The sequence below is a fragment of the Aspergillus heteromorphus genome, assembly GCF_003184545.1.
Source record: "Aspergillus heteromorphus CBS 117.55 chromosome Unknown BO70scaffold_36, whole genome shotgun sequence".
In the NCBI taxonomy this organism is placed as follows: Eukaryota; Fungi; Ascomycota; class Eurotiomycetes; order Eurotiales; family Aspergillaceae; genus Aspergillus; species Aspergillus heteromorphus.
This window is the reverse complement of record NW_020290441.1, coordinates 86,373-106,918: the sequence shown is the minus strand read 5'-3', so window position 1 is coordinate 106,918 and position 20,546 is coordinate 86,373. Positions and strand designations below refer to the sequence as shown.

Here is a 20,546-nt window from a genome sequence, read left to right as displayed (position 1 = left end):
GCGCCTGTGGAGTGGAAGATTAGCTCGTGGTTGATCCACGACCAGGAAATGAATGGACTGGAAGATGGTTGTCAGGATTATGAGTTTATGGACAGGAAGGTGGAAGAAGGACGGATCTCGAACCCGCTCGGGACTCGGGAGTCTCCGATTTCCTATTTGGGCTCGTGTGGGCGCTCGAGTTATCGAGAGAGCAAAGATTCGATCGGACAATTGCTTGACGTGAAGGCTGCAGCCACAGCCGGTTTGCCATGAATTTTCCTATATTATGGTCCCTAAAAATAAAGTTGAATGTGAAATGCTATGGGACTAAATTCTCCAATATTTCGCTCCGCCATCACTATGCCAAACTCCACAATGCAAGAATGAAACGCTAATGCCAACCAGATTTAACCAGACTGGAAGTTCATGCTGTAGCCCCCCGTGTTCGGATCCTGCACGAAATTGAAATTATCCGTCGATAGCCCGAATGGTTTGAGGAACCCGTTCCCCAGCTATAATTCGGTCTTCGGTCAGTATATTGGAAAGCAAGCCATAGCAGAACAGCAAACTTACATCCTTGAGCTTGCCCATCATCTCCCCCATCTCCTTCTCGCGCGCCTGGTTGATCTTCCCCGGAAGTTCGCGGAGAGCCTTCTGAACCACCCGCCTATCGTCCGCTGAGAGATTGTTCATCCCTGCCAGCTCCTTGTAGTCCTCTTCGGCCCCTTGCAGACTCCCCCACCCGCTGGACTGCATCTTCGCCCGTGCGCGTCGCATGAGCGCCTTCCCGCGGATGCGCATGACGTCCCGTTTCCTGTCATCCAGCTTCTGTAGCCGCTCCAACTCCTTCTCGGCCTCTTCATCGTCCCCTGTTATCTCGACCACCGCATCTCCATCCCCGGACTCCTCTTTCTGTTTCCCCTTGCCGCTGTCCGCATCGGCTGTCGCGGGCGGGATCACTTTATTTAAGCGCTCGATACACGCGGACGCGGAGTCGATGCATGCCTTCCAGTCTTCGGATTTGAGATGACAGGCGGCGATGTTGCTGTGAAGGACGGCGATTTCGTAATCGAGGTAGTTGGGGCAGTAGGAAAGGGCGCGGTCGTAGCTGGAGATGGCCTGGTCGTAAACACCGGCTGTGAAAAGCTTGTTGGCTTCCACTTTGATGGAGTGGGATTCTTCGAGGAGTTTCTGTGATCGTGACGTTTTCGGTCAGTGGCTAGGATTGTTGGGGAGGGGCATGATGGCATAGCATGGCTATACTCACCGTTTCTTCTTCCGCGGGGAAGCGGGCGTCGTGGAAGACGTCCTCCCCGTCTTCACTGTCGCTGTTGGCCGCAACGTCGGCTTTTTGCTTGGCGTCGTTGGACATTGTGAGCCGATGGAGAACAAGACAGTCAGTAAGGTGCTTGTCCCCAGCCATCCCCGACAGACCGTGGCAGCTTGTCCCAGTGCGGGGCAACCACGCGGAGTCGGCCAGTCGGAGGGGCGGGGCCCGACCGTGTGCAGCCTCAGGCCTTTGAAGACTCCCCCTCTGCCGATCTCCGCGGTCAATCGACTCGCAACGTGCGGAGAGACTGACTCTTTCCCTCAACACTGCAACATTCGGTGTCCCTCTATCTGCTCGCCTGGGACGGTCGCTTCCAACATGCCCAGCTCAGCCCCGACGTAAGTTCCTGCTACCCCGCCACATTGCCCACAATTGACTGACCCCCCCCTCCGCCCCAGTCTACCCCGCGTGCGGGCATGTCTCTTTGACATGGATGGCCTGCTCATCGACTCCGAGGACAAATACACCGACATCACAAATGCCATTCTCGAGGAATACGGCAAGCCCCAGCTCCCGTGGTCCATCAAGGCACAGCTGCAGGGTCGCCCCCAGCCAGAGGTACGCTCGAGATCTATCCCACCTATCAACCCCCAAAGTCTATGCTGTAGTCGTAGTCGCTCTGACGAAACCAGGCCAGCAAGATCTTCCACCACTGGGCGCAACTCCCCATCTCGCCCGAGGAATACGCCGTGAAGCAAAGCGCCCTGCAGGCGAAATACTTCCCTCAATCGCAGCCACTCCCCGGCGTCAGGGATCTTCTCGCCAAGCTTCTCTCCACCCAATCTACCGACCAGCCTGTCTACATCGCCCTGGCCACATCCTCCCACCACAAGAACTTCAAGCTGAAGGCCGACCATCTGGGTGATCTGTTCGCCGCGTTCCCCAAGTCCCAGCAGGTCCTGGGTGACGATGCCCGCATCGGTAAGGGGAGAGGCAAGCCCCTCCCGGACATCTACCTGCTTGCGTTGGAGACGATCAACTCCACTCTGCGCGCGAAGGGCGAGGCCGAGATCAAGCCCGAGGAGTGTCTCGTCTTTGAGGACGCCGTGCCGGGTGTTGAGGCAGGGCGCAGGGCCGGGATGAGAGTTGTTTGGGTGCCGCATCCGGGTCTGCTGGAGTCGTATAAGGGCCGCGAGGCGGAGGTGCTTGCTGGGCTTACGGGCGCACATAAAGAGGCGGAGAAGACTGAGCCCGAGAAGGAGGCTGATGGGATCGTTTCGGACCGCTTGACGAGCGCGGGTGCGCCTGGTCAGCTCGACGATGGGTGGGGGGAGTTACTGCCGTCGTTGGAGAACTTTCCGTTCGAACGTTTTGGAATCAAGCCTGCGTAGATTTCGAGTCTCTGTCTAGGAACAAAGGTTTATGGACAGACTTTTAGTGTACATACTTGCAGGCGGCGCCACATCGTCGGCATAATAGAAAACGAAAACAAAAAAAATCCCAGATTCAACCGTTGAACCAGATAGTTGCAGATACTGAAAGCGCAAGTAGCAGAGAACCCGAAATCAAAATAGCAAAGGCAGAGTAGCAAACAAGCAAAAAAAAGCAGAGAAACAGCAAAACAAAATAGCAAAAGCAGACTAGCAGAAACGCCGAGAACCAGAATATCAATCAAGCAGAAAAGCAGAGAAACAGCAAAATAGAAGATCAACGCAGAAAAGCAAAAACGCAGAAACAATTTGGAAACTTGAAAACTTGAAAACTTGAAACCTCGAAAACCTGGAAGCGAAAATCAACGTAAAGTCTCTCCAAATGCAATGGCAAGATGTTTGATATGGTCAATGCAAATTGGGTTATTCCGAAAAAGCCATCTAAGAGGAGCACCCTGAACGGATAATCAATGTTCATCGCGCATGGTGGCAGATCAAGCCCCTGCTCCAAGATTGTTCCTGAGAACGCCGACTCCGTAGTAAAATGTTGTTGCGAGTTGTCCATCGACAAAAGGGGATCTCGTTGCATCAAAAAGAAAAGTGGTGTGTTACGACAAATGATTCTTGGGAGCGTATGTCACTGGCCAAAGAGGAAATAAGGTCGGCGATGGAGCAATCCAAAAGGATGTGCGGTTAGCGAGGCAAAGGGAATCTTGGGTCGGAAGGCAACAAGAAGACGTTGTTCCAGAAGACAGCAAAAGAAGAGATAGATCCCAAGATAACGCCAAAGGCCTCCGCAGAAATATCGAGAGAAGACGCCGCCAAAAGCAAAGAGTAGTTGGGCGCAGTTCCATTCGAGTCTAGATGGGGGTATCACAACGCTGTAAATAAACCAAAACCATCGTGAAGTCATGAGTCGTGGGAAATGGATGGATCAAAGTCCATAGATGTATCTAGAAGAGCCGTGTTTCAAGTCGGCCTCATACCGAAGAGTAGTATGTATGTCCGTCGGTTGGAGATGTATTCCGTGTAGAGTCATAGGACGCAGCCAAAGCTGTTCAACTTCTCATCGATGTATACCTTTCTGTCGTGAGAGCCTGTATTCAAATTCGTGCCATAAGAAGTAGCCACTTCTGTTGCAATGTTTCATCATGCAATCCTTTCTATCGAGATAGCGTGCGGTTCAATTTCTTCAATGTCATCCGTTCAGTCGATGTAGCCTGTGTTCATTCGTCTTTATATCATAACAGCAGAGTGCTGTCGCGTGTCATCAATGGAAAGCTTTCTTTTGTGCCAGCCTGTGTTCATTCTCCGTTGAGTCATAACAGCAGAGTGCTGTCGCGTGTATCATCAATCAAAACATTTCTTCGTGGTAGCCTGTGTTGGTTTGTCGTCGTATCATAACAGCAGCCAGTGCTGTTGCGTCATCTCGTCAATGACAAGCCCGTGGCTTGGTCGTAAAAGTAGAATTGTGGCAGACAACTAATGCTGTCTCTTGCCCGATGAAGGATTTTCTTCGAAGTCTGTATCGGATACGCGCCTCTTCCGATCATTCTGGGCAGGGCCGGCGGTCTGTGGTTGAGGTGACCCTGCCCTACTACGTTGCATAATACCTGCGAGTGTCTCCTCTGCATGATGAAGAAGCTCTCTAGGCCGAACACAAGTGGGAGGTTGAGATGCAAGATGCTGGTGTGCCAGCGGTGGAGGTGGGAAGCCGGTGCTGAATCGCGGATGGGATGTAGGCGAGACAATGCGATGACCATGACCGGCGATTCTTGCTGCAACGGCGGGTAGTACATTCGGGCTCTGCCCAAGCCGAGACAGCGAGCCAGTATTGCCCGGAAGGATCATGAAGTTTGGGTCACCCGGGTTGGTCGAGACGGAAGGGGCCCCATGAGCAGAAGAAGCCATGGAGCGGCGGCCACCAGTCGGGGTCGGTGTCACATTTCCTCCAGTTGAGACGCTTCCGGGGGTCGTGATCGGCGTCACATTGGCAGCCACGATGGGTTGCTGGCCCACGGCCTCACTCTGGCTCTTGATGGGAGGGGGGGGGGAGTGGTGGTGGTGGCAGTCATAATCATGTTGACCGGAGGAGGTTTGGTCGTCTTCTTCGCGCCCAGTGCCTCTTTCCCTGCATTCATCACCTCCCCTTTGCGCTTGTTGAGCGACTTGTTTGCAATGACGCGCTTATACGCAGCGACAGGGTCATCGACAAATTGATGCATGTACAGTGGATCCAAGAGATGCTTACAGATGGTTTTCTGCGTGGCCAAGTACTCTAGGATCTTCGTGAGGCGTTCTGCGAATGTCATGGTGTCGCCCAAGGTCTTGCGCTTGGACCCAACACCTGACACCAACGGGCCAGCCGTCTGTCGCGAGATCATGCTTTCCTAGCACGAGGTCAGTACATTGCACAACAGCCTCAGCATACAAGGGAACCTACAAGTAGCTCCCAACACGCGGTCTCGACGCGGCTGACACTGTACTTGCCGTCAGTAAACGGCTTGATCATGCCTGGATTGTCTTCAGCGTGCGTCGTGCCAAGCACCGCGTCAGTCAAGGCTTTCACAATGGCCCGCTTTTGGATCTCAAGGGTCGGAATCGTGTCGTCCGCCTGGATTGCAGACTGGGACCGATTCGCCTCCCGGGCTTCGGTGAGAGAACCGAACTTGGTTGCAGTGTTCACGTTATAAGCAGCCGGGTCCATAAGCATGCGGACATCCGGCGCATAGCTGGGCTGGGGGGCCGGACTCTGAGGTTGAAGGGCAGTCGGGGCTTGATGAAATACGGCTGTCGTATCCGGACCCGAATGCATCGAAACAGGCTCTTTGGAGGCGATTTCTTTTACACCACCCTGGACATCCCCGCCTGAGATAGTTGGTGCTCCTGCAGCGACCACTCTTCCATAGCTTGGTTGTTTGGGGGAATGAACGGGGGGGCTAGACTGCAGAGTCTTGACGAAAACCTGGGAACTTTCGGCAACAGATTGCGCACTGGTTGAGTCGTCAGTAGGTTCCCTAAACATCTCGAAAGCGAAACAATATGTAGATACATACCCCTGTTGGGTTGCAGCAGTCGATAGTCCGAGAGGCTGCTGTCCAAATTCCACCTGCGTGGGGGAGAAGAACTGGCGAGGATCCAAAGCGCCCGGCTGAGGGATACTGTGACGTTGGAAACGCATGCCCGAACTGCTCGAGGTGCTACCCGAGTGGGTCGCACTGGTGGTCTTAAGTTGGTTGCCAGGTGTGTTGAAGCCCTGGTGGACCCCTGCGGCAGCAACTCGGTATGGAGGCGTGCCGGTATGGCTCCCCGGTGAAGGAACCATTTGCTGGCTGGGGAAAGGTCCAAATGCATCCACTGCGTGTTCGACCGGTGGAGTGGCGTAGGAGCTCACAGGGACCTTGTTGAAATACTCTCCTGCGGACGTGCGATAAAGCTGCGCGGGGTTGTGATAATTCCGTATAGCTGCGCTATACTGAGCCTGGTCTATGCCCATGGAGTGTGTGGCCGCCAGAGTACCCATCTGGTTGGAGGCATCACAAGTATAGTAATTCGTATGAGTCTGGTCCATAGACCCTGAATTGAGGATCATGGGAGCCTGGGCGAGGCTGGCAGGGTCAAATGTTCCAGCCGTCATCTGTTCCGCTTGAGTGATGCCCGTAGTCACAATTTCAAAAGGTCCAAGATCCTCAACGGAGACAGCTTGGGGGGAGTTATCATCACCCGCGGCAGAAGTCTGTATATCCCCAAAGGCCACGGGAATAACATGATCGTCCATGTTGGGGTTGCCGACTTGATGAGGTTGGCTACTGGGTGTATCGACGTGGGTGGAGACTGCCAGCGAGTCGTTTGTAGGTGGAGCCGGGGTTGCCGGTCCTGCACTTGCAAGTTGTGGATTCCAGTCAGGTCTATTGAATGTTAGAATACAGGGACAGAGAATGATGATTTCAGCAGTCTCACGGGATTGGCTCGCTCAACATGTCCGTAAACCACTCGCAACCGGCCATGTAGGGTTCAAGTATCCCAGACCAGTTCACCGAGTTCACGTATTCCATTTTGAAGGTAAATAGTTGCGACCAATATGAGATACACGTGTAGGCGTCGCGACGTTTTGAAAACAAGTCAACAAAGAGTCGAGATGAGTTGCAAGATGAGGGTCGAGACGAGGCTCGGGATGGAAATCAAGATGTGATTCGGGGTTGGATTTGGGAGATTCAAGGGGAGTTTCAGGATCAGCTTCACGAGGAGCTTCCCCAGGAGCTTCACCAGGAGCTTCACCAGGAGAATTCAGGGTGTGAGACGATCACGAAGATAGAAGCGGATCGAGTTTGAATACAAGAAATGCGGCTAGGTGAGCGAGGAACTGAAGGTAGGGAAGATCAAAGCACGAGGCTCAACATGTAGACGCGTGGGAAAGAAGGAAGAGAGGCTCGAGAGGGGGTGGAGGATGAAGGAAAGGAAGCAGGGAAGGGTGTCGACTGTTGTGGGAGAAGCAGCCGAGGGCAGTGTGAATTTGCAGGCCCATTCATCAAACATGTCATTCACAAACCAAGAGATTCATTGATGGGAGGAGCTGGCCCATACAAATCCCAAAGGCACGGACCCCAAGTACCTAGGCCACCATGCTTTCTGGCTGCACCCACTGGTTCTGGGGTGTCCGTGTGTTCTGATATTCACTCGTCTAATTCAATGTAGAAGCTCAAATAGGTACAGAAAATCTCACAATAAACTTGCCCGGCAGGTTGGCCTGATTTTAGTAGGTCCGCAATAGAAGTGTGTTAGTCTCCAATCTTATTATTGTGTGGGTATCGTCATGGGCTGTGGAGAGACTGGCATTCAGCAGGATTGTGCCTTTCTTTTATGAAATGGCTTGTTCTAGGCCGCAAGTATCAATTGTCTGTCCGTACCCACCGACCATCCGGCCGAGCATAGAAACATGCGTGTTGAAACCGAGGGCATCCAACCTATGTAGTCATATTCAATGGCGACGGTGGTAGCTCGGTCCACGCTAGTACCATGTTTGCCCTGTGGTCCAGAGCCATTCTTCTGGATGTCTCGGCTTCTGGGCACCTGGAAGCCGTCATCAAGTGATATTAGCAGCTCTTCTATGCCTGTGACCGGGGAGATGTTGTATTGTAGGCGAGCGCCTAGCATGAATCGGGCTTTTTCAGTCGTTCTCGCCGTTATCACTCAAAAACGGCATGTGCCATATCTTCAAGCTGTTATCACCATCTGGAGCGGGGGTCGGATCACCGCTGTTGTTGTCGTCGTTCTCATAACTCTTCTGTCCTGATGTTGTCGCTGCTATGGTTCCTAATGGGTGCAGCACAGTGCTGCTCACAGATCCTGCAGAATTTCAGCATGAAGCCTTTGGACCTGACTGAGAATTGAAATTACCATCATGAATCTTCCATTCCCACTTGGGATCTTGTGCCCCAACTGAATGCGTGGGGTTCTTCCACACTCTCATACACCCATCTGTCCCCCCAGCCCAGATCTCATGCGATCCTCCCTCGCCACTGGGGACCACATCGATCTTCATTCGTTGATTTGTGAGAGCCCGGCGACCTTGCAGCCATCCAAGCAGTTGGCCGGTTACCCTGATATCGTATATGAGGACCCCGTCGCTTTTGCGTTCAGCGACGTACAAATATCTTCCACAGGGGCTCCATAGCAGCTGGGTGACTCCCCGACCGTCAATATGGCGTTGAGCCTCCGTTTTTGCAATACTAAATGTACCTAGAGATTCGCCCGTGCCATGAGACCCGTACAGCCCAACGTGCCTCGTGAAGGTGCCGGCAGCCAATATGCCGCCACCAGTTGGATCCATCGACATGGCAGAGACAATCCCTTTCATACCCACCCCTCCACCTACCATTTGCTTGCGCTTGCTTGGTATCGTGGGCATAGAGGCAATAGGGCCATCGTTTCCAGGTCGAGAGACATCGAAGAGACAGATCAAGCTGTCCGATCCTGTCAAGAAATGGGTCCCCCCTAAAGCAGATGGATAAAGCATTGAATGAGGAGTGATGAAGGCTTCCGTCATCGGATTCACCAAGGAATAAGTCGCCAGAGAGGTCGGGGCCAGTACAGATGACAGTCTGATGGGATGATCCCGTATTGAGGAAAGTAACAACGTGGTGGACGGGTCTTGAAGCGAAAAGAAAGGATACATAGCTGTGGCATATGTCGGTTCCACAGACGGCAGGGTGGAGTACGGGGACAATTCATGCGGCGAAGGCTTCTCCTCTAGCAGATCTTGCGGCCTGCATACAGTCAGTTTATCATATGCAAGTTAGATTGGCTTCACTAACAGTATCCAGGTCCTGACATGGTGATCTGCAGAATCTGTCACGATCGTGGTGCCATCGGCGGACCTACCCAGTACATTTAGCTCGGTTCAATGATTCAATGGGAGTAGGTTTAGAGCTTACCATTCTGCGCTCTTGAAGTAGGTAGCACTGCAGATTTCTTTGACGCTATGTTTTGTATCTTCCACCTTCTTATCTGCGTCATGGCAGCTGGATGGTTGACGTTTTGTTCCCGGTTTGTGTGTATCGTGGCGATTGCTATGGGTTGTAGCCACACATATGGGGCTCAGCTTTTCAACCATTTTGCAACCCAGTCATCTCAAGAAGAGCAAGCAATGGTTCTTTTCAGCAATACTTGTCGGAGTAGGACAAAGATGAAGAGCTGTATAAGCGATGAACGGTTGGGGAGGAACTTCTGATGCCTGATAGTACGGCTCCAAATCTTTCAGACTCTTTTCACAGTCGGTTCAGCCCGGACACCATACACTCAATTGAAGACTCGGGAGTAAGACGGGGGAGTTTGATGAAGCAATACTAGACAGACTGATAGCGTCTCAAAGAAGAAGACAACGCATCAAACTATGCCTTGACTACAGAGGCGAAGGAGATACAGAGCGGAATTTGGGGTGTAGTCTCTTTGAAGTGGATTGTCTAGCACACACCCGCAGACAGTGAGGCCCAGCTGGCTTGGACAGCCACAAGCAACGGACTGGGCATAGGAATCGGAAAGATCATCTATCTATCCAACCTCGATCAATTGTGCTGGTGGTTATCAGATGAACCTTACTTAGTCATCCCGGCCGCGGGGGAACTTTCCCCATTTAGTGCTAGCGGGGGTCTGGTCGACTTTGTTGTTTTCCGACGTCTCGACGGAGCAACTGTTGCGGTGGATACTTGATCATTGTGCTGGCACAGGGCCCTTTCGACAAGTCCGGCCAAGAGAATCAACCCCTTGCGTTCCTTGGACCTGCCCCTCTACCGGGGTCTATTGTTTCTATCCCTAGTTGCTGTGCACCATGTTCGCCGCAAAGCCCCCCGGCACGTCGACCGGCCTGTCCATCAACACGGGATCCTCCAATTCTCTATTGTAAGTGTCACCGACCCCCCCCCCCCCCCCCGGTCCTGCGCATCGAAGGACCAGATCTTTCTTTTTTACGTCTCTTTCATATCATGCGCCTAGAGCTCAATTGCTTACTCTCACTTGTTCCGCCCTGTCATATCCGCAGTTATCCTCGGTTTCTCAGGTGTAAGGAAGGCTAACAAGGAACTGTGTAAATAGTGGCGCCGGCACAAACACACAAACCAGCTCTGCAGCTACACCAGCTGCGACAACCACTTCCGGCGGTCTTTTCGGCAACCTCGGGAATACTGCGGCTCAATCAAAACCGGCTGGTGGATTGTTCGCAAATTTGGGTGGCGCGGCTACACAGCAGTCTCAGCCTTCCGGGTCAAATATGTTTGCGGGCTTGGGTGGACAGCAGCAGAGCAATACGACCGGTGGGGGCTTATTCGGTGGCTCGGCGGCGACAACCTCACAGCCGCAGTCGGGCGGTCTGTTTTCGGGGACCGGTGCCACCACAACCACCACACAGGCCAGTAACACCGGCGGAGGCCTGTTTGGCAATCTAGGAGGCACTACTGCTACTCAAACGCAGTCCAAGCCGCTTTTCAGTGGCCTGGGAGGCTCCACTGCTACGGGGGGGGGCTTGCTGTAAGTAAAAGCCCGATGTTTTATCGCTCCAAGTGTCCGGACTTTCGTTGCTAACTAACTGATGCAGTGGCGGCGCGAATCAGCCCAACGCACAACAGCAGCAAGCTCAAAAGCCCTCCCTATCCCTTTTTGGAAATCAGAATACCACCGTGCAACAACCGACACAACCTGCTGCAACCACTGTCATCCCCGGGGTCAAAGTCGACGTGAGCAACATTCTGCCGACTACAAAATACGAAAGCTGCGCCGATGAGATCAAAGCAGAGCTGGAGAGGTTCGACAACTTCGTCCTCAATCAAATTAAGATCTGCAACGAGGTTGCCAACATGATTCCTACCATCGCAAGCCAGGGCGAGACCATTCCGAATGACGTCGATTTCGTCCAAGGCAAGCTGGAAACCATGCAGCATGCGCTCGAAAATGATGCCAGCGATATTGATCAGCTGCGCAGCCTCGTTTCCCGCGACGCAGCCGAAGCCCAAGTAGCGTTCCGCGCCATCGACACCTTGAAATTGCCCCTACAGTACCAATCTACCGGCGCCGCTGGGTGGTGGTCCTCCCAGGACCAGAAGGTATCGGACGGACAGACCTTACGGTCGGCGCGCAAAAATACTCTCGCCCTCCCCGATGACGTTGAGAGCGACCCAGCCACCGCCAGGTTCGTCAACGGGGTGCCTGTCAATCTGGTGGACTACTTTTCTCAGCGCTCCGACGAAATGGGAGCGGTCTTGGGACGGTACACGCACAACTTGAAGGAGATTGAAGACCACCTCCACGGCGTGGAGAGCACTTTGGAACGACAGATCCATGACTTTGTCACCGCTCGGAACCGGGATGGCGCGGCATCCGGAACCCCGAAGTCCATCGTCAACGATCTTGCCATCGTTTTGGGCGACGTCGAAGCTGGCATTCTGGGCGTTGCTAGCCGTCTTGGTGGAGTTACCGAGCAGGTGCAGGAAGTAGTTATGGGCCCGCCCTCGGCCGCCGACGGTAGGCATAATTTCTAAGGAGCGGACGGGGGGGAACCAGCGGATTGGTTGCTTCTTCTTGTTCTGTTTCTTTTAATGTACATTATGATGGTGTCTTTGTGATTTGCGCCGAGCAAGGAATGATGGATCGTGGTTACTGGTTGAGCATTGCTTAGGTCAGGCGTTCTGCGTTTAATGAAGCATCAAGGGCACTACTACTGGTCCTGTAGTCTAGAATCTACATTGGGTGGAACCACTGGGATCCCCAATCCCGGGATAGATTAATGCATGAATGGTTTACGTGGACAGCGTACGCAGGACGGGAGTCACAGTCCTTTTTTGTAGCAGTCGGACTAGGGGGTTTCAGCTGATCCGATGGAGATCCGATCGGCAGATCAAATCATAAAAGAGAGCGCCAGGCGGTGTGGGGAGAGCGCCAAGCCAGCCGTTCGGCGCAAACGCAAGACGGCGGCAGTCTGACGTGATCGCACCTCATCCTCGGCAATCGTCGCCTCACGTCACCTTAAGCTACGACTACTACTAGTTACTACGGAGTACAGTGGCACAGAGCATGCCCGACGGGGAAGTTGGTAACAGCATATTATTATTGGAAACAATATCTCCCAGACTAGAGCAAATTCTTCCTAGACCGGCAGGGGCAACGACACCATATACACTTTCCAGTAGAGCAGTATAAAGTACTAGGTTTATAGTTGCGGTAACTACAGGGTCCGGGGACTTTGTCCGGCGTGTACCTGAACATGAACCTCCCATGAACCCAGCTAGTGGTTTTCTAGAACCTCGTCGGCTGGTGTGATTCGCAGCGATCTACATGGGGGGGAAAGCGGTGTGACGCCTCCAACTTCGTCCCGGATTAGCTGCTAGTAAGCTGACACTTGGGTTTCGATCGATTTATCCATCTATCTGTATATTCTGCCGTGTGTCAGTCTATACAGAGAGTATCTATTTGGGGGTGAGGACTGGACTTCTATCTACGGTCTAGATCCGACTGAAAGCGCGACGCGGAGTGTTCCAGCCTACTTTGTACTGGCCCACACGGAGACAAGACAAGCCCCCACAGCGCACCGTTTGCCTGGCGATGACGCGATCGACGCTGACACCATCGCCGACCCGCTCTGAGAATCCCCCCAGAGTCAACAGCCTATCTCTCTCCTATCTACACGGTACAACCATGGATGTCACATTGTCTAATCAGCCCGCTTGGGTGATTTTCTCCAGCGATGGTGCAATACCCGCCAGCCCCGGTTTTGCGGCGAGGGCTGGTTGTGTCAGACGATCAGCTTGACCGTTGCCTGAAGAATAGGATTCCGACCTGGATATAAAGCTTCCGAGGCTCCCCTTCGTCAAGATTTCATCAATCTCCTTGTTGCAATCATCGCGTCATAGTACTGCCATAAGCACAGTCATCCAACACTTTTATACGCCATCGCTTCCTCACATCCTGCAGCTACCGTGTACACCATCCCCTTTTCACAACCGCAATGGCGCCTTCGCTAGAGGTTCCCCTGGTGCTCCACCCAGCTGGCCTTGATACCGTGACCAAGAAAAATGCCGCCGTGAAGGACAACAAGTTTGGCTATCAGCCAGGACGCACCGTTGTCGAAACACATGAGAACTACCAATACGAAGACCTCCTTCCCTCCTTCCCCGACATTCGCTGGGCTGCTCTGGAGGAAACCCCCTACGAGGACAGGGGGCTACACGGAGACCCTAAGTTCCGCAACTTGCTCCAAGACGCGACCGATGTTTTCGACTACAACCCCAAGATCGGCACGGAAGTCCATGGAGTCAACTTGGCGAAACTGGACGACGCACAGAAGGACGACTTGGCTCGCTTGGTTGCCATCCGTGGTGTGGTGTTTTTCCGGGGACAAGAGGACTTGGATATCGATGCTCAACGAGAGCTGGGTAGCCATTTCGGCAAGCTGCACAAGGTTCGTATTCCTCTTTTGAGGGGTATCGTTGGTGTACCGGGTCTAATCAATCACAGCATGCCACCACTTCTGTACCGAAGAAGAAGGGCTTGGAGGACGTCCACGTTGTGTACACTGGAGACAACTCCACCGATCAGCGAGCGATGTTCACACCGAGCTTCCTGTGGCACTCAGACGTACGGAAATTCTCCCTTGTGGATTATGGCTCATGCTAACGATCTGTTCCAGGTTACATATGAAGTTCAACCACCCTCGTACACATCGCTGAAGGTCCTGACGGGTCCTCCACGAGGTGGCGGCGGCGACACGCTATGGACATCTCAGTACGCGGCTTACGACGCGCTCTCGCCTTTTATGCAAACATACCTCAAGAACCTGACTGCCCTGCACTCGGCGGACATGCAGGCTTCGGACACGCGGGCTCTTGGTCGGACTGTCCGTCGCGAGCCCGTCACAACCGAACACCCTCTCATCAGAACAAACCCAGTGACGGGCTGGAACAGCCTGTTTTTCAACCCCGGATTCGTCACGAAGATCAAGGGGATCCCCAAGACGGAGAGCGATGCTATAATCAAGTACCTCTCCGAGGTCATTGCGACGACGCAAGAGATGCACGCTCGATTCCAGTGGAACAAGAACGATGTCGCCATCTGGGACAACCGCACTACCGTAAGTGTGACATATTTTTCGCGAGATACCCTATCCAGGTAACTAACACCCTGACAGAACCATTCTGCATCTTATGGCTTCGCACCTCACCGTCGCCATGCGGTCCGGGTCGCCAGCCACGCAGAGCGCCCTTTCCTTGATCCCGCAGGGAAGTCCCAGGAAGAGGAAGCCATCGCTCTCTACAACCTGCCTCCCGTCAACAAGGATGGCTCTCGGCAGTCCAACTACAACGACTGATCGGGGTCCATCTCTTGAACTTTGAAGCGATTTTTTTTTTCGGGTATTTCATTGCTAGCGTTTGCTCGTCATAGGGTTACGCAAGTGCACAGTTCTCTAATGAGACCATGAGAGCTGGCTCTCAGAGGGAGATTGAACTACAACTGGAGTTTTTTATATTAGAAATTAGCCATTCTAGCTAGCGATTTGCTCTGGGTCTTCGGGTGAATATCATGCTTTTTATATTTCCAACCAGTCTGTAGACTCCTGCTGCTCACGTGGCTCTGTCCCCCTTCTCGCCGAGTTGGGTCGACCGTCGTCCACTCGTCAAACCATCACCTCACCATTCTGCACGAAGGATGTTATCTCTTCGAATGGCAAACCAAAATGATTATTTACTACAGTATGCGCGCTTCCACGGGATAGCAAGCGACTTCACGCAGATCGATCCTCTCCGACATGTCGATCAAACCTGTCCAAGTCCCCGCGACCCCCCTCCATTGCCTGAAGATGCACTCTCCGAGCTGAAGGGCCACTTATATCATTCACAGGAAGCAGTCGAGCAGGAACTTCATCAAGGAAAGCTTGGTATCAGGAAGGAAGGCGCGTTGTATCTCTCATCGGTTCTCCGAGATAGCAAAACCGCCAGCACCGACGAGTACTGGGACAAACTCTTGCCTGCATGGGGTCGGCATGACAAGCTTAAACTGGAACTTCCTATTTTCAACTCGGATAACGATACATATCTACGGCCTTCGAAGGATCCTATTCAATACAGTCAGGATGATTACTCACTCGTGGACCTCCCCTGCGACCTTAGCAAAGCCGAGTTGTCTAAGAGCCTACCGGACAACAACGATATCGAGAAGCAGGTCAGGGATGAACGGCTGGACTGCACGAAAGCTTCACTGATGCTTATCCAAGATGCAAGGCGTGGTGACGACTACAGTCTAGAGGATCTGGAGAGTTTGCTACAGACATCCTTGGGCATGGCTCGGGTACGCTTCACCCTGCGCGGTTCATTGTTGGTTTGCTGAACTGAACTTCAGGAAGACCCGTTCTTCTATGCGCCAAAACCTCTCCTTCCCTTGGACGCTGAATGCTTCTCGTGTTGCAGCCCGTCGCCTATTCCAGAAGAACGTGTTCCACTAAGTCCTGCCGTCCCCGATTCTCCTACGCGTCCAGTGCCAGAGAAACCGGACAATCCGAAACCCGTATACCATTCAGCGTGCGAGGAGGCGATTGAAGGGATGAATTCAAGCCTTGCCAGTAATTCAGACGGAGAAGATGTGCTCTGCTGTAATGATTTATTGCAGATAGATAGGATGTCATTGACAGATACAACTACCCCGGATACGTCGCCGTCTTCCGAGCAAAATGGACACAATGGAGAATGTGACATGGATATAGATATCGTGGATACTATGGAGTCTTTCATACCTGAGACACGGGAGGCCTTAGCTGCGATGTGCTCTAGCAATAAGACCTCTCAGATAACTTACAACGACATAACGAACGATATCGCAACCTCGGACTGTTTGCCCTATGAGGGCTGTTCGACGATGGATGCGACTTTACAGAAGCCATCGGGCTTCTCGTCACTTCCATCCCAGTCTGGCTCACATTCTCAACCCGAACAGCAAGCCCATTCGTCTCAGGTGGGTCTCACAAAACCGAAGTCTCAGTCATCAACAGAAAAAGCTCAAAATCAATATTCCGACGCGAATAGAGATCATTTACTCTCATCCTACTCGCACAATCCAGGTGCTATGGATACAGATACAGACCATAACTCCCTACCGCAAACCCCAAACCCAAGCAATAGCCAGATCAATTCGAGGAAAAGACCAAAAACGAGAGGCCAAGATATGACTTCTCTCGTGGATGCCAAGAACAGTCATCCATCGTCCACAATGCTCTCTACCAGTTTGGGATCCTTAGCACGTTTCATGCAAACCAGGAAACGGATTTTCAGGCGACAAGTACCGGCGCAGAGCTCCTACTTTTCCAATAATGAACACAATGGAGCTGAGAGACAGGACACTGATATCACGGATACTTCTACCATTCAAATAACGCCCGAGGGCCCTCATACAGAACTGCAATTTATACAAAATATCTCTCGCATCCCACATATCGCGAAAAGAAATCGTGGACAGCCCGAACTCTTCCTATCGACCTCACTTCTCAAAAGTCATCTAAGCCTAATACAATGTTTCGAAAAAATGGACAATCCACCCTCAATAGTATACCAAGATCGCGACACTTACGCAGAGAGAGACCTATATGGTCCTCGGACCAAAACCACCAACTTTTACGTCCAAGACACAAAAGCCGATATCGTGATCCCCCCAGAAACGGGCATCATCCTAACAAACTCTCAAGCAACCACACAGCTCTTTCTACCGGGCCATGAGCCCAAAATTACCAGCGATATTAAGAGCATTAACTCCCCTCTCCGAGAACGGGTCTTTCTGCTTGCAGGACACTATAAGTATCTATATGTGCTTATTTGTCATCCGTCTTCGAAGACGACGAATAGAACCATTGGTGGTTCGACTGGGATTACTATTGATAGGGGCATGTTGACGCCTCTGACTTCCTTTACTGCGTTCTGTGATTCGATGGCATCGATCTCGAACGTTAATCCGCTTCTCGTACCGTTGTGTCTAGAAGTAATTGCTGGTTGGGTTCTCGCACTGGCGGATAAGCATTTTTATTAAGAGCCTGGAGGCATGTTGTTGCCTCATTTTCATCTACTCAAGGGCGAAAATGTTTTCCGATCAATGCCAGACTGTAGTGCCAGATCTGTTTCCATACAACCTGGTTTTCTTTTCACAAATGATTCTCCTCCTCCCGGCCTCTTAAAGCATGTTGTGTATTTTTTTCTTCGTCAACAGGCATTTCAGTAAATGGAATAGGTTCGCTGGAAAGATAGAACCCCATATATATAGAATGACATCCATACTTTCACCAGGAAAGAATAGTTGAGAAAACAGTGTACCTTTTTCACCGCGCATATAGCATAGCACAATCTCGCAATTACTCATAGAATCGTATTGTCAAAAATTGATCTCATCCCAGGTTGTTCCGTAGCACCTCCTGTTTGACCAGGAAGTGGCATGCCCGTGGCACCTCTATCTACCGACCCGTGCGTGTTGATAAACCCATGTCTCGGGTTTAATTTTGTTCCAAATCGCTCCAGCATCACGCTATCGTGAGGTAGCTGTGACTTTCCCGTCGAAGGACGACTAGACCCCCCGAGACGCGTCCGGTGTTGTGGTGTTGCAGCTGGTATTTCATCTAGAAAGAGTGAGTGGCTTTCAAGACAAGACAGAAAGTAGATTCATACTTTGCCTCGGGTTACCTATCTGGCGGATTGGAGGTGGCGGCATCGCGGCCATATCAGCCTTTTGCTTCGCGCCCTTGGAGCTCCCAGTGCCGCTTCGCTGGTGACGATCCAATTGCTCCACGCCCTCCTGGCTGACGGGATATGTGTTAGACTGTCGAGTCGACGGAGTCTGAGGCAGTGCTGAAGCTCCCGGTAGTTTAGGTACAAGTACTGGCTGGTCACCACGCGAAACAGCAAGAGAATTCAACGCTTGGGATACGGTATCCGATGCCGCGGTCTGCATTTGCGATCGCATGGCCCGGGACTTGAGTAGGTTATATAGGTTTGTCATCTGAGCAAACTTCTTGCACTTCTCGCGATACATGTCGACCAGCTCTTGGTTCTTCTTGTGAAGCTGATCCTGTGTCGCCTGCATATCTATATTGCGTTTAGATGGCGGCATGGTAGAAATCCCGAGGATGCGTGGACGAACCTGAGATCCGGGCTTGTAGCGTCGAGATTTCCGAGTTGGCGTTGTGGATGACCTTGTCCATTTGGGCATTGAGGGTAGCGTACTTCTCTGTCAGTGTCTTTGCGAGGAACTCCTGGTAGAAGCTGTAGCCTGTCAGTAGATGCCTGGCACGGCTGTGGATATCCTTGGCCCTCACGTACATCTCTTGTGTTGTCTGATACGTCCAAAAGAGTAGGGCCCGTCCAGCGCACTCCATAATGGTGTTCGGGTCCAGCCCACTCAGCACGCTGGTCTTGTAGTCTTCGGTTGGGTTCAGGACAGTCGCTACGGCGTCGTCGGGGTTGATGAGGACGGTCTGACATGCTGGACAGCGACGTTCATCGGCGGTAGGATGGGAAAGTCCGAGGCATCCTGCACAGTGGAGACAAAAGATATGTCTTTCTCTTCAGTGGGCTGCGGGTCCAGGGGCTGTAGGAGGAAAGTCTCCAACTTACGAGCATGTAGTAACGACCGCTCTCTCTTTCAGCTGCGCTCGGCACTTGAGAGAGTTACATCGCAGGTAGAAGTCCATCTTGAAAAAGAAGGGTGAAGAAAGGGAAGAAGAAGTCAACAGGGGCTGGCTGAGTAGGATTGTCGGTGGAGGATGAAGGAACGCAGAGTCGGGACCGGCATGTTTCTGCAAAGTCACGCCCCCAAAGAAGAAGTTACGGCGGCAGCAGAAGAAGACATGACATGTTTTTATTGGGTATCTCGGGCATATACAAGATTTCTGCGAACTCAACGCTCAACGCACCCCCCCATCTATAAAGGAACGATCCAGATTGCTTGCACGCTCTAGAAAAAGAACGTATTCCCCGAGGCATCGCGCCTGGTCGACCGCATCTTCTCTTCAAAGTCACCCCCTTGCTCGTATTCCCGCCACAGACTGGCGGGAAAGATGTGCTTGTTCCGCTCGTACCATCGCCTGTCGACCACTTTGGTCAACGTGGGATCCAAGTCGCCACCCTCCAGCTGGTCGTCATTTGGCCGGGTGAGGAGGCCATCCGCAGGAGGAGCCGGGGGAGGTTTGTTGGAATAGTCGAACAGCAATCCACCGGCACTCGAGAAGCTGGGGATGCGGTTGGCGATAAAATAATAGAGTTCATAATGCTAGAGACCGGTCAGCACTCCCACGCAGAAGAGTCAATATATGTGGGGATGGAGCACATACATGCGGGACGATGATCTCTCCCTTGACCAACATCAAGTCGTCGACACTCACTCGAGCCCACTCGCGACGGTTATCTTTGCGGCCCTTGGATGCAGCGCCCGACCCGCCAACGCCCAGCTCTGCGCCAATTTTTCGGCATCGGTCCAAGAACAGCCATACATGGTCACCTTTTTTAACCCTGACCGTCCCAGCCGGAATGTTCGCTCCATCGAAAAATATAAAGGGTATCAAAATCTCCGTGTTCTTCACTGTGTCCTGCATCGCCAAAAACTCCTTGCGGAGGGCGTCCCGCTCCTCTGCCTCTGCCTTCAATGCCGCCTTTGTCATCGCCTTCGGAGGAGGGGGGGCGTTGGGATTCGGTGTGATCCGACGCGACGGCGGCACGGAACTGTCGTCCGCGGGAGTCCTGGAGGCGGAGCGTGGGATGCTCGAATCGCGCGGTGTGGCGGTTGGGTCAGCGGCGCTGTCGTTTTCTTCTTCTTCCTCCTCGTCGTCATCGCCAAAGGACAGCTTGCTCTTGGCAAGGGGCTTCTTTTTCTTCTTCTTGGGCGGACCCTCGCTTCGCGGTGTCGAGTTGCTGGTGCTTTGCGATCAGTCTCACAAGTTAAGAGTCAAGGGGGATGCGCCGTGGCTCACCCATCCGTCGCATCACCCGTAGAAGGCGTTGCGCTTCTGGAAGCACCCGATGTCAGTCTGCCCAAGGATTTGTCATGGGCTTCTCGCTCCTTCTGTTCGAGAACCTCGGCGCGGCGTTTGCGAAAGTCGGAGAGATGGACGAGACCAACCGTCTGCGACTTCAGCAAGTCTTCCGCGGAGACGGTCTGGCTGGTGAAAGAGCGAGGGGTCGAGCTTTGGCTCGGCTGTTCGGATTGCGACATTTTTCTATAGGGCGATTCCCGCAGAGGTCAGCCGAATGGGAGTTGAAGCTGGCGATAAATCTCGCAGGGAAGGCGACTGACGTACTGGCACGTGATCTGGGGGTTCCGGATCGGGAATCCTGACCATGCACCAACAATTGTGATAA

The 20,546-nt window shown here is 52.7% G+C and overlaps 9 protein-coding genes across 9 annotated transcripts; 4 read left to right on the top strand and 5 right to left on the bottom strand.

Annotated features, from left to right (window-relative positions):
- Window positions 1–248: 248 nt before the first annotated feature.
- BO70DRAFT_323269 (tetratricopeptide repeat protein 1) lies at window positions 249–1,395 on the bottom strand. Its single transcript, XM_025540582.1, has 3 exons — window positions 1,247–1,395; window positions 553–1,170; window positions 249–491 (listed from the first exon to the last, which is right to left on the bottom strand). The coding sequence occupies exons 1-3, from the start codon at window positions 1,349–1,351 to the stop codon at window positions 387–389; spliced, it is 828 nt and encodes a 275-aa protein (XP_025395237.1). The 5' UTR covers window positions 1,352–1,395; the 3' UTR covers window positions 249–386.
- Window positions 1,396–1,570: 175 nt separating this feature from the next.
- Window positions 1,571–2,764, top strand: BO70DRAFT_366098 (haloacid dehalogenase superfamily protein). The gene is made up of 3 exons (XM_025544243.1): window positions 1,571–1,647; window positions 1,708–1,867; window positions 1,942–2,764. The coding sequence occupies exons 1-3, from the start codon at window positions 1,628–1,630 to the stop codon at window positions 2,638–2,640; spliced, it is 879 nt and encodes a 292-aa protein (XP_025395236.1). The 5' UTR covers window positions 1,571–1,627; the 3' UTR covers window positions 2,641–2,764.
- A 1,397-nt stretch (window positions 2,765–4,161) lies between these two features.
- Window positions 4,162–6,734, bottom strand: BO70DRAFT_432759 (uncharacterized protein; the record flags this gene model as incomplete). Its single annotated transcript, XM_025548348.1, has 5 exons — window positions 4,162–4,713; window positions 4,767–5,069; window positions 5,123–5,672; window positions 5,736–6,587; window positions 6,640–6,734. The coding sequence occupies 5 exons, from the start codon at window positions 6,732–6,734 to the stop codon at window positions 4,162–4,164; spliced, it is 2,352 nt and encodes a 783-aa protein (XP_025395235.1).
- A 1,112-nt stretch (window positions 6,735–7,846) lies between these two features.
- On the bottom strand, window positions 7,847–9,292 carry BO70DRAFT_400344 (uncharacterized protein; the record flags this gene model as incomplete). Its single annotated transcript, XM_025546918.1, has 4 exons — window positions 7,847–8,025; window positions 8,077–8,945; window positions 8,994–9,056; window positions 9,114–9,292. 4 exons carry the CDS (start codon window positions 9,290–9,292, stop codon window positions 7,847–7,849), a joined length of 1,290 nt encoding a protein of 429 aa, XP_025395234.1.
- Window positions 9,293–9,883: 591 nt separating this feature from the next.
- Window positions 9,884–11,970, top strand: BO70DRAFT_323260 (nucleoporin FG repeat-containing protein). The gene is made up of 3 exons (XM_025540581.1): window positions 9,884–10,077; window positions 10,270–10,701; window positions 10,769–11,970. Exons 1-3 carry the CDS (start codon window positions 10,007–10,009, stop codon window positions 11,706–11,708), a joined length of 1,443 nt encoding a protein of 480 aa, XP_025395233.1. The 5' UTR covers window positions 9,884–10,006; the 3' UTR covers window positions 11,709–11,970.
- A 1,064-nt stretch (window positions 11,971–13,034) lies between these two features.
- BO70DRAFT_153396 (TauD/TfdA dioxygenase family protein) lies at window positions 13,035–14,761 on the top strand. Its single transcript, XM_025538232.1, has 4 exons — window positions 13,035–13,624; window positions 13,681–13,800; window positions 13,853–14,293; window positions 14,351–14,761. The coding sequence occupies exons 1-4, from the start codon at window positions 13,172–13,174 to the stop codon at window positions 14,528–14,530; spliced, it is 1,194 nt and encodes a 397-aa protein (XP_025395232.1). The 5' UTR covers window positions 13,035–13,171; the 3' UTR covers window positions 14,531–14,761.
- A 122-nt stretch (window positions 14,762–14,883) lies between these two features.
- BO70DRAFT_300605 (uncharacterized protein) lies at window positions 14,884–17,232 on the top strand (the record flags this gene model as incomplete). The annotated part of the gene is made up of 2 exons (XM_025539674.1): window positions 14,884–15,507; window positions 15,559–17,232. 2 exons carry the CDS (start codon window positions 14,884–14,886, stop codon window positions 17,230–17,232), a joined length of 2,298 nt encoding a protein of 765 aa, XP_025395231.1.
- Window positions 17,233–17,450: 218 nt separating this feature from the next.
- On the bottom strand, window positions 17,451–18,893 carry BO70DRAFT_344931 (uncharacterized protein). The gene is made up of 5 exons (XM_025541479.1): window positions 18,807–18,893; window positions 18,513–18,749; window positions 18,334–18,455; window positions 17,862–18,278; window positions 17,451–17,812 (listed from the first exon to the last, which is right to left on the bottom strand). The coding sequence occupies exons 1-5, from the start codon at window positions 18,881–18,883 to the stop codon at window positions 17,556–17,558; spliced, it is 1,110 nt and encodes a 369-aa protein (XP_025395230.1). The 5' UTR covers window positions 18,884–18,893; the 3' UTR covers window positions 17,451–17,555.
- Window positions 18,894–19,041: 148 nt separating this feature from the next.
- BO70DRAFT_323250 (FAM50/XAP5 family protein) lies at window positions 19,042–20,499 on the bottom strand. Its single transcript, XM_025540580.1, has 3 exons — window positions 20,159–20,499; window positions 19,523–20,099; window positions 19,042–19,461 (listed from the first exon to the last, which is right to left on the bottom strand). The coding sequence occupies exons 1-3, from the start codon at window positions 20,398–20,400 to the stop codon at window positions 19,147–19,149; spliced, it is 1,134 nt and encodes a 377-aa protein (XP_025395229.1). The 5' UTR covers window positions 20,401–20,499; the 3' UTR covers window positions 19,042–19,146.
- Window positions 20,500–20,546: the final 47 nt, after the last annotated feature.

Coding starts and splice junctions, on each gene's coding strand:
- BO70DRAFT_153396 (XM_025538232.1), top strand. CDS start 13,172: ATGGCGCCTTCGCTAGAGGTTCCCCTGGTGCTCCACCCAGCTGGCCTT. Junction 13,801..13,852: donor GCTTCCTGTGGCACTCAGAC/GTACGGAAATTC, acceptor GATCTGTTCCAG/GTTACATATGAAGTTCAACC. Junction 14,294..14,350: donor TCTGGGACAACCGCACTACC/GTAAGTGTGACA, acceptor ACACCCTGACAG/AACCATTCTGCATCTTATGG.
- BO70DRAFT_344931 (XM_025541479.1), bottom strand. CDS start 18,883: ATGGACTTCTACCTGCGATGTAACTCTCTCAAGTGCCGAGCGCAGCTG. Junction 18,750..18,806: donor GCGGTCGTTACTACATGCTC/GTAAGTTGGAGA, acceptor CTGAAGAGAAAG/ACATATCTTTTGTCTCCACT. Junction 18,279..18,333: donor GCTACAAGCCCGGATCTCAG/GTTCGTCCACGC, acceptor AACGCAATATAG/ATATGCAGGCGACACAGGAT.
- BO70DRAFT_323250 (XM_025540580.1), bottom strand. CDS start 20,400: ATGTCGCAATCCGAACAGCCGAGCCAAAGCTCGACCCCTCGCTCTTTC. Junction 20,100..20,158: donor ACGGGTGATGCGACGGATGG/GTGAGCCACGGC, acceptor GCAAAGCACCAG/CAACTCGACACCGCGAAGCG. Junction 19,462..19,522: donor GAGAGATCATCGTCCCGCAT/GTATGTGCTCCA, acceptor ACCGGTCTCTAG/CATTATGAACTCTATTATTT.
- BO70DRAFT_323269 (XM_025540582.1), bottom strand. CDS start 1,351: ATGTCCAACGACGCCAAGCAAAAAGCCGACGTTGCGGCCAACAGCGAC. Junction 1,171..1,246: donor TCCCCGCGGAAGAAGAAACG/GTGAGTATAGCC, acceptor TCACGATCACAG/AAACTCCTCGAAGAATCCCA. Junction 492..552: donor TGATGGGCAAGCTCAAGGAT/GTAAGTTTGCTG, acceptor ACCGAATTATAG/CTGGGGAACGGGTTCCTCAA.
- BO70DRAFT_323260 (XM_025540581.1), top strand. CDS start 10,007: ATGTTCGCCGCAAAGCCCCCCGGCACGTCGACCGGCCTGTCCATCAAC. Junction 10,078..10,269: donor GGATCCTCCAATTCTCTATT/GTAAGTGTCACC, acceptor CTGTGTAAATAG/TGGCGCCGGCACAAACACAC. Junction 10,702..10,768: donor GCTACGGGGGGGGGCTTGCT/GTAAGTAAAAGC, acceptor TAACTGATGCAG/TGGCGGCGCGAATCAGCCCA.
- BO70DRAFT_366098 (XM_025544243.1), top strand. CDS start 1,628: ATGCCCAGCTCAGCCCCGAC. Junction 1,648..1,707: donor ATGCCCAGCTCAGCCCCGAC/GTAAGTTCCTGC, acceptor CCTCCGCCCCAG/TCTACCCCGCGTGCGGGCAT. Junction 1,868..1,941: donor AGGGTCGCCCCCAGCCAGAG/GTACGCTCGAGA, acceptor TGACGAAACCAG/GCCAGCAAGATCTTCCACCA.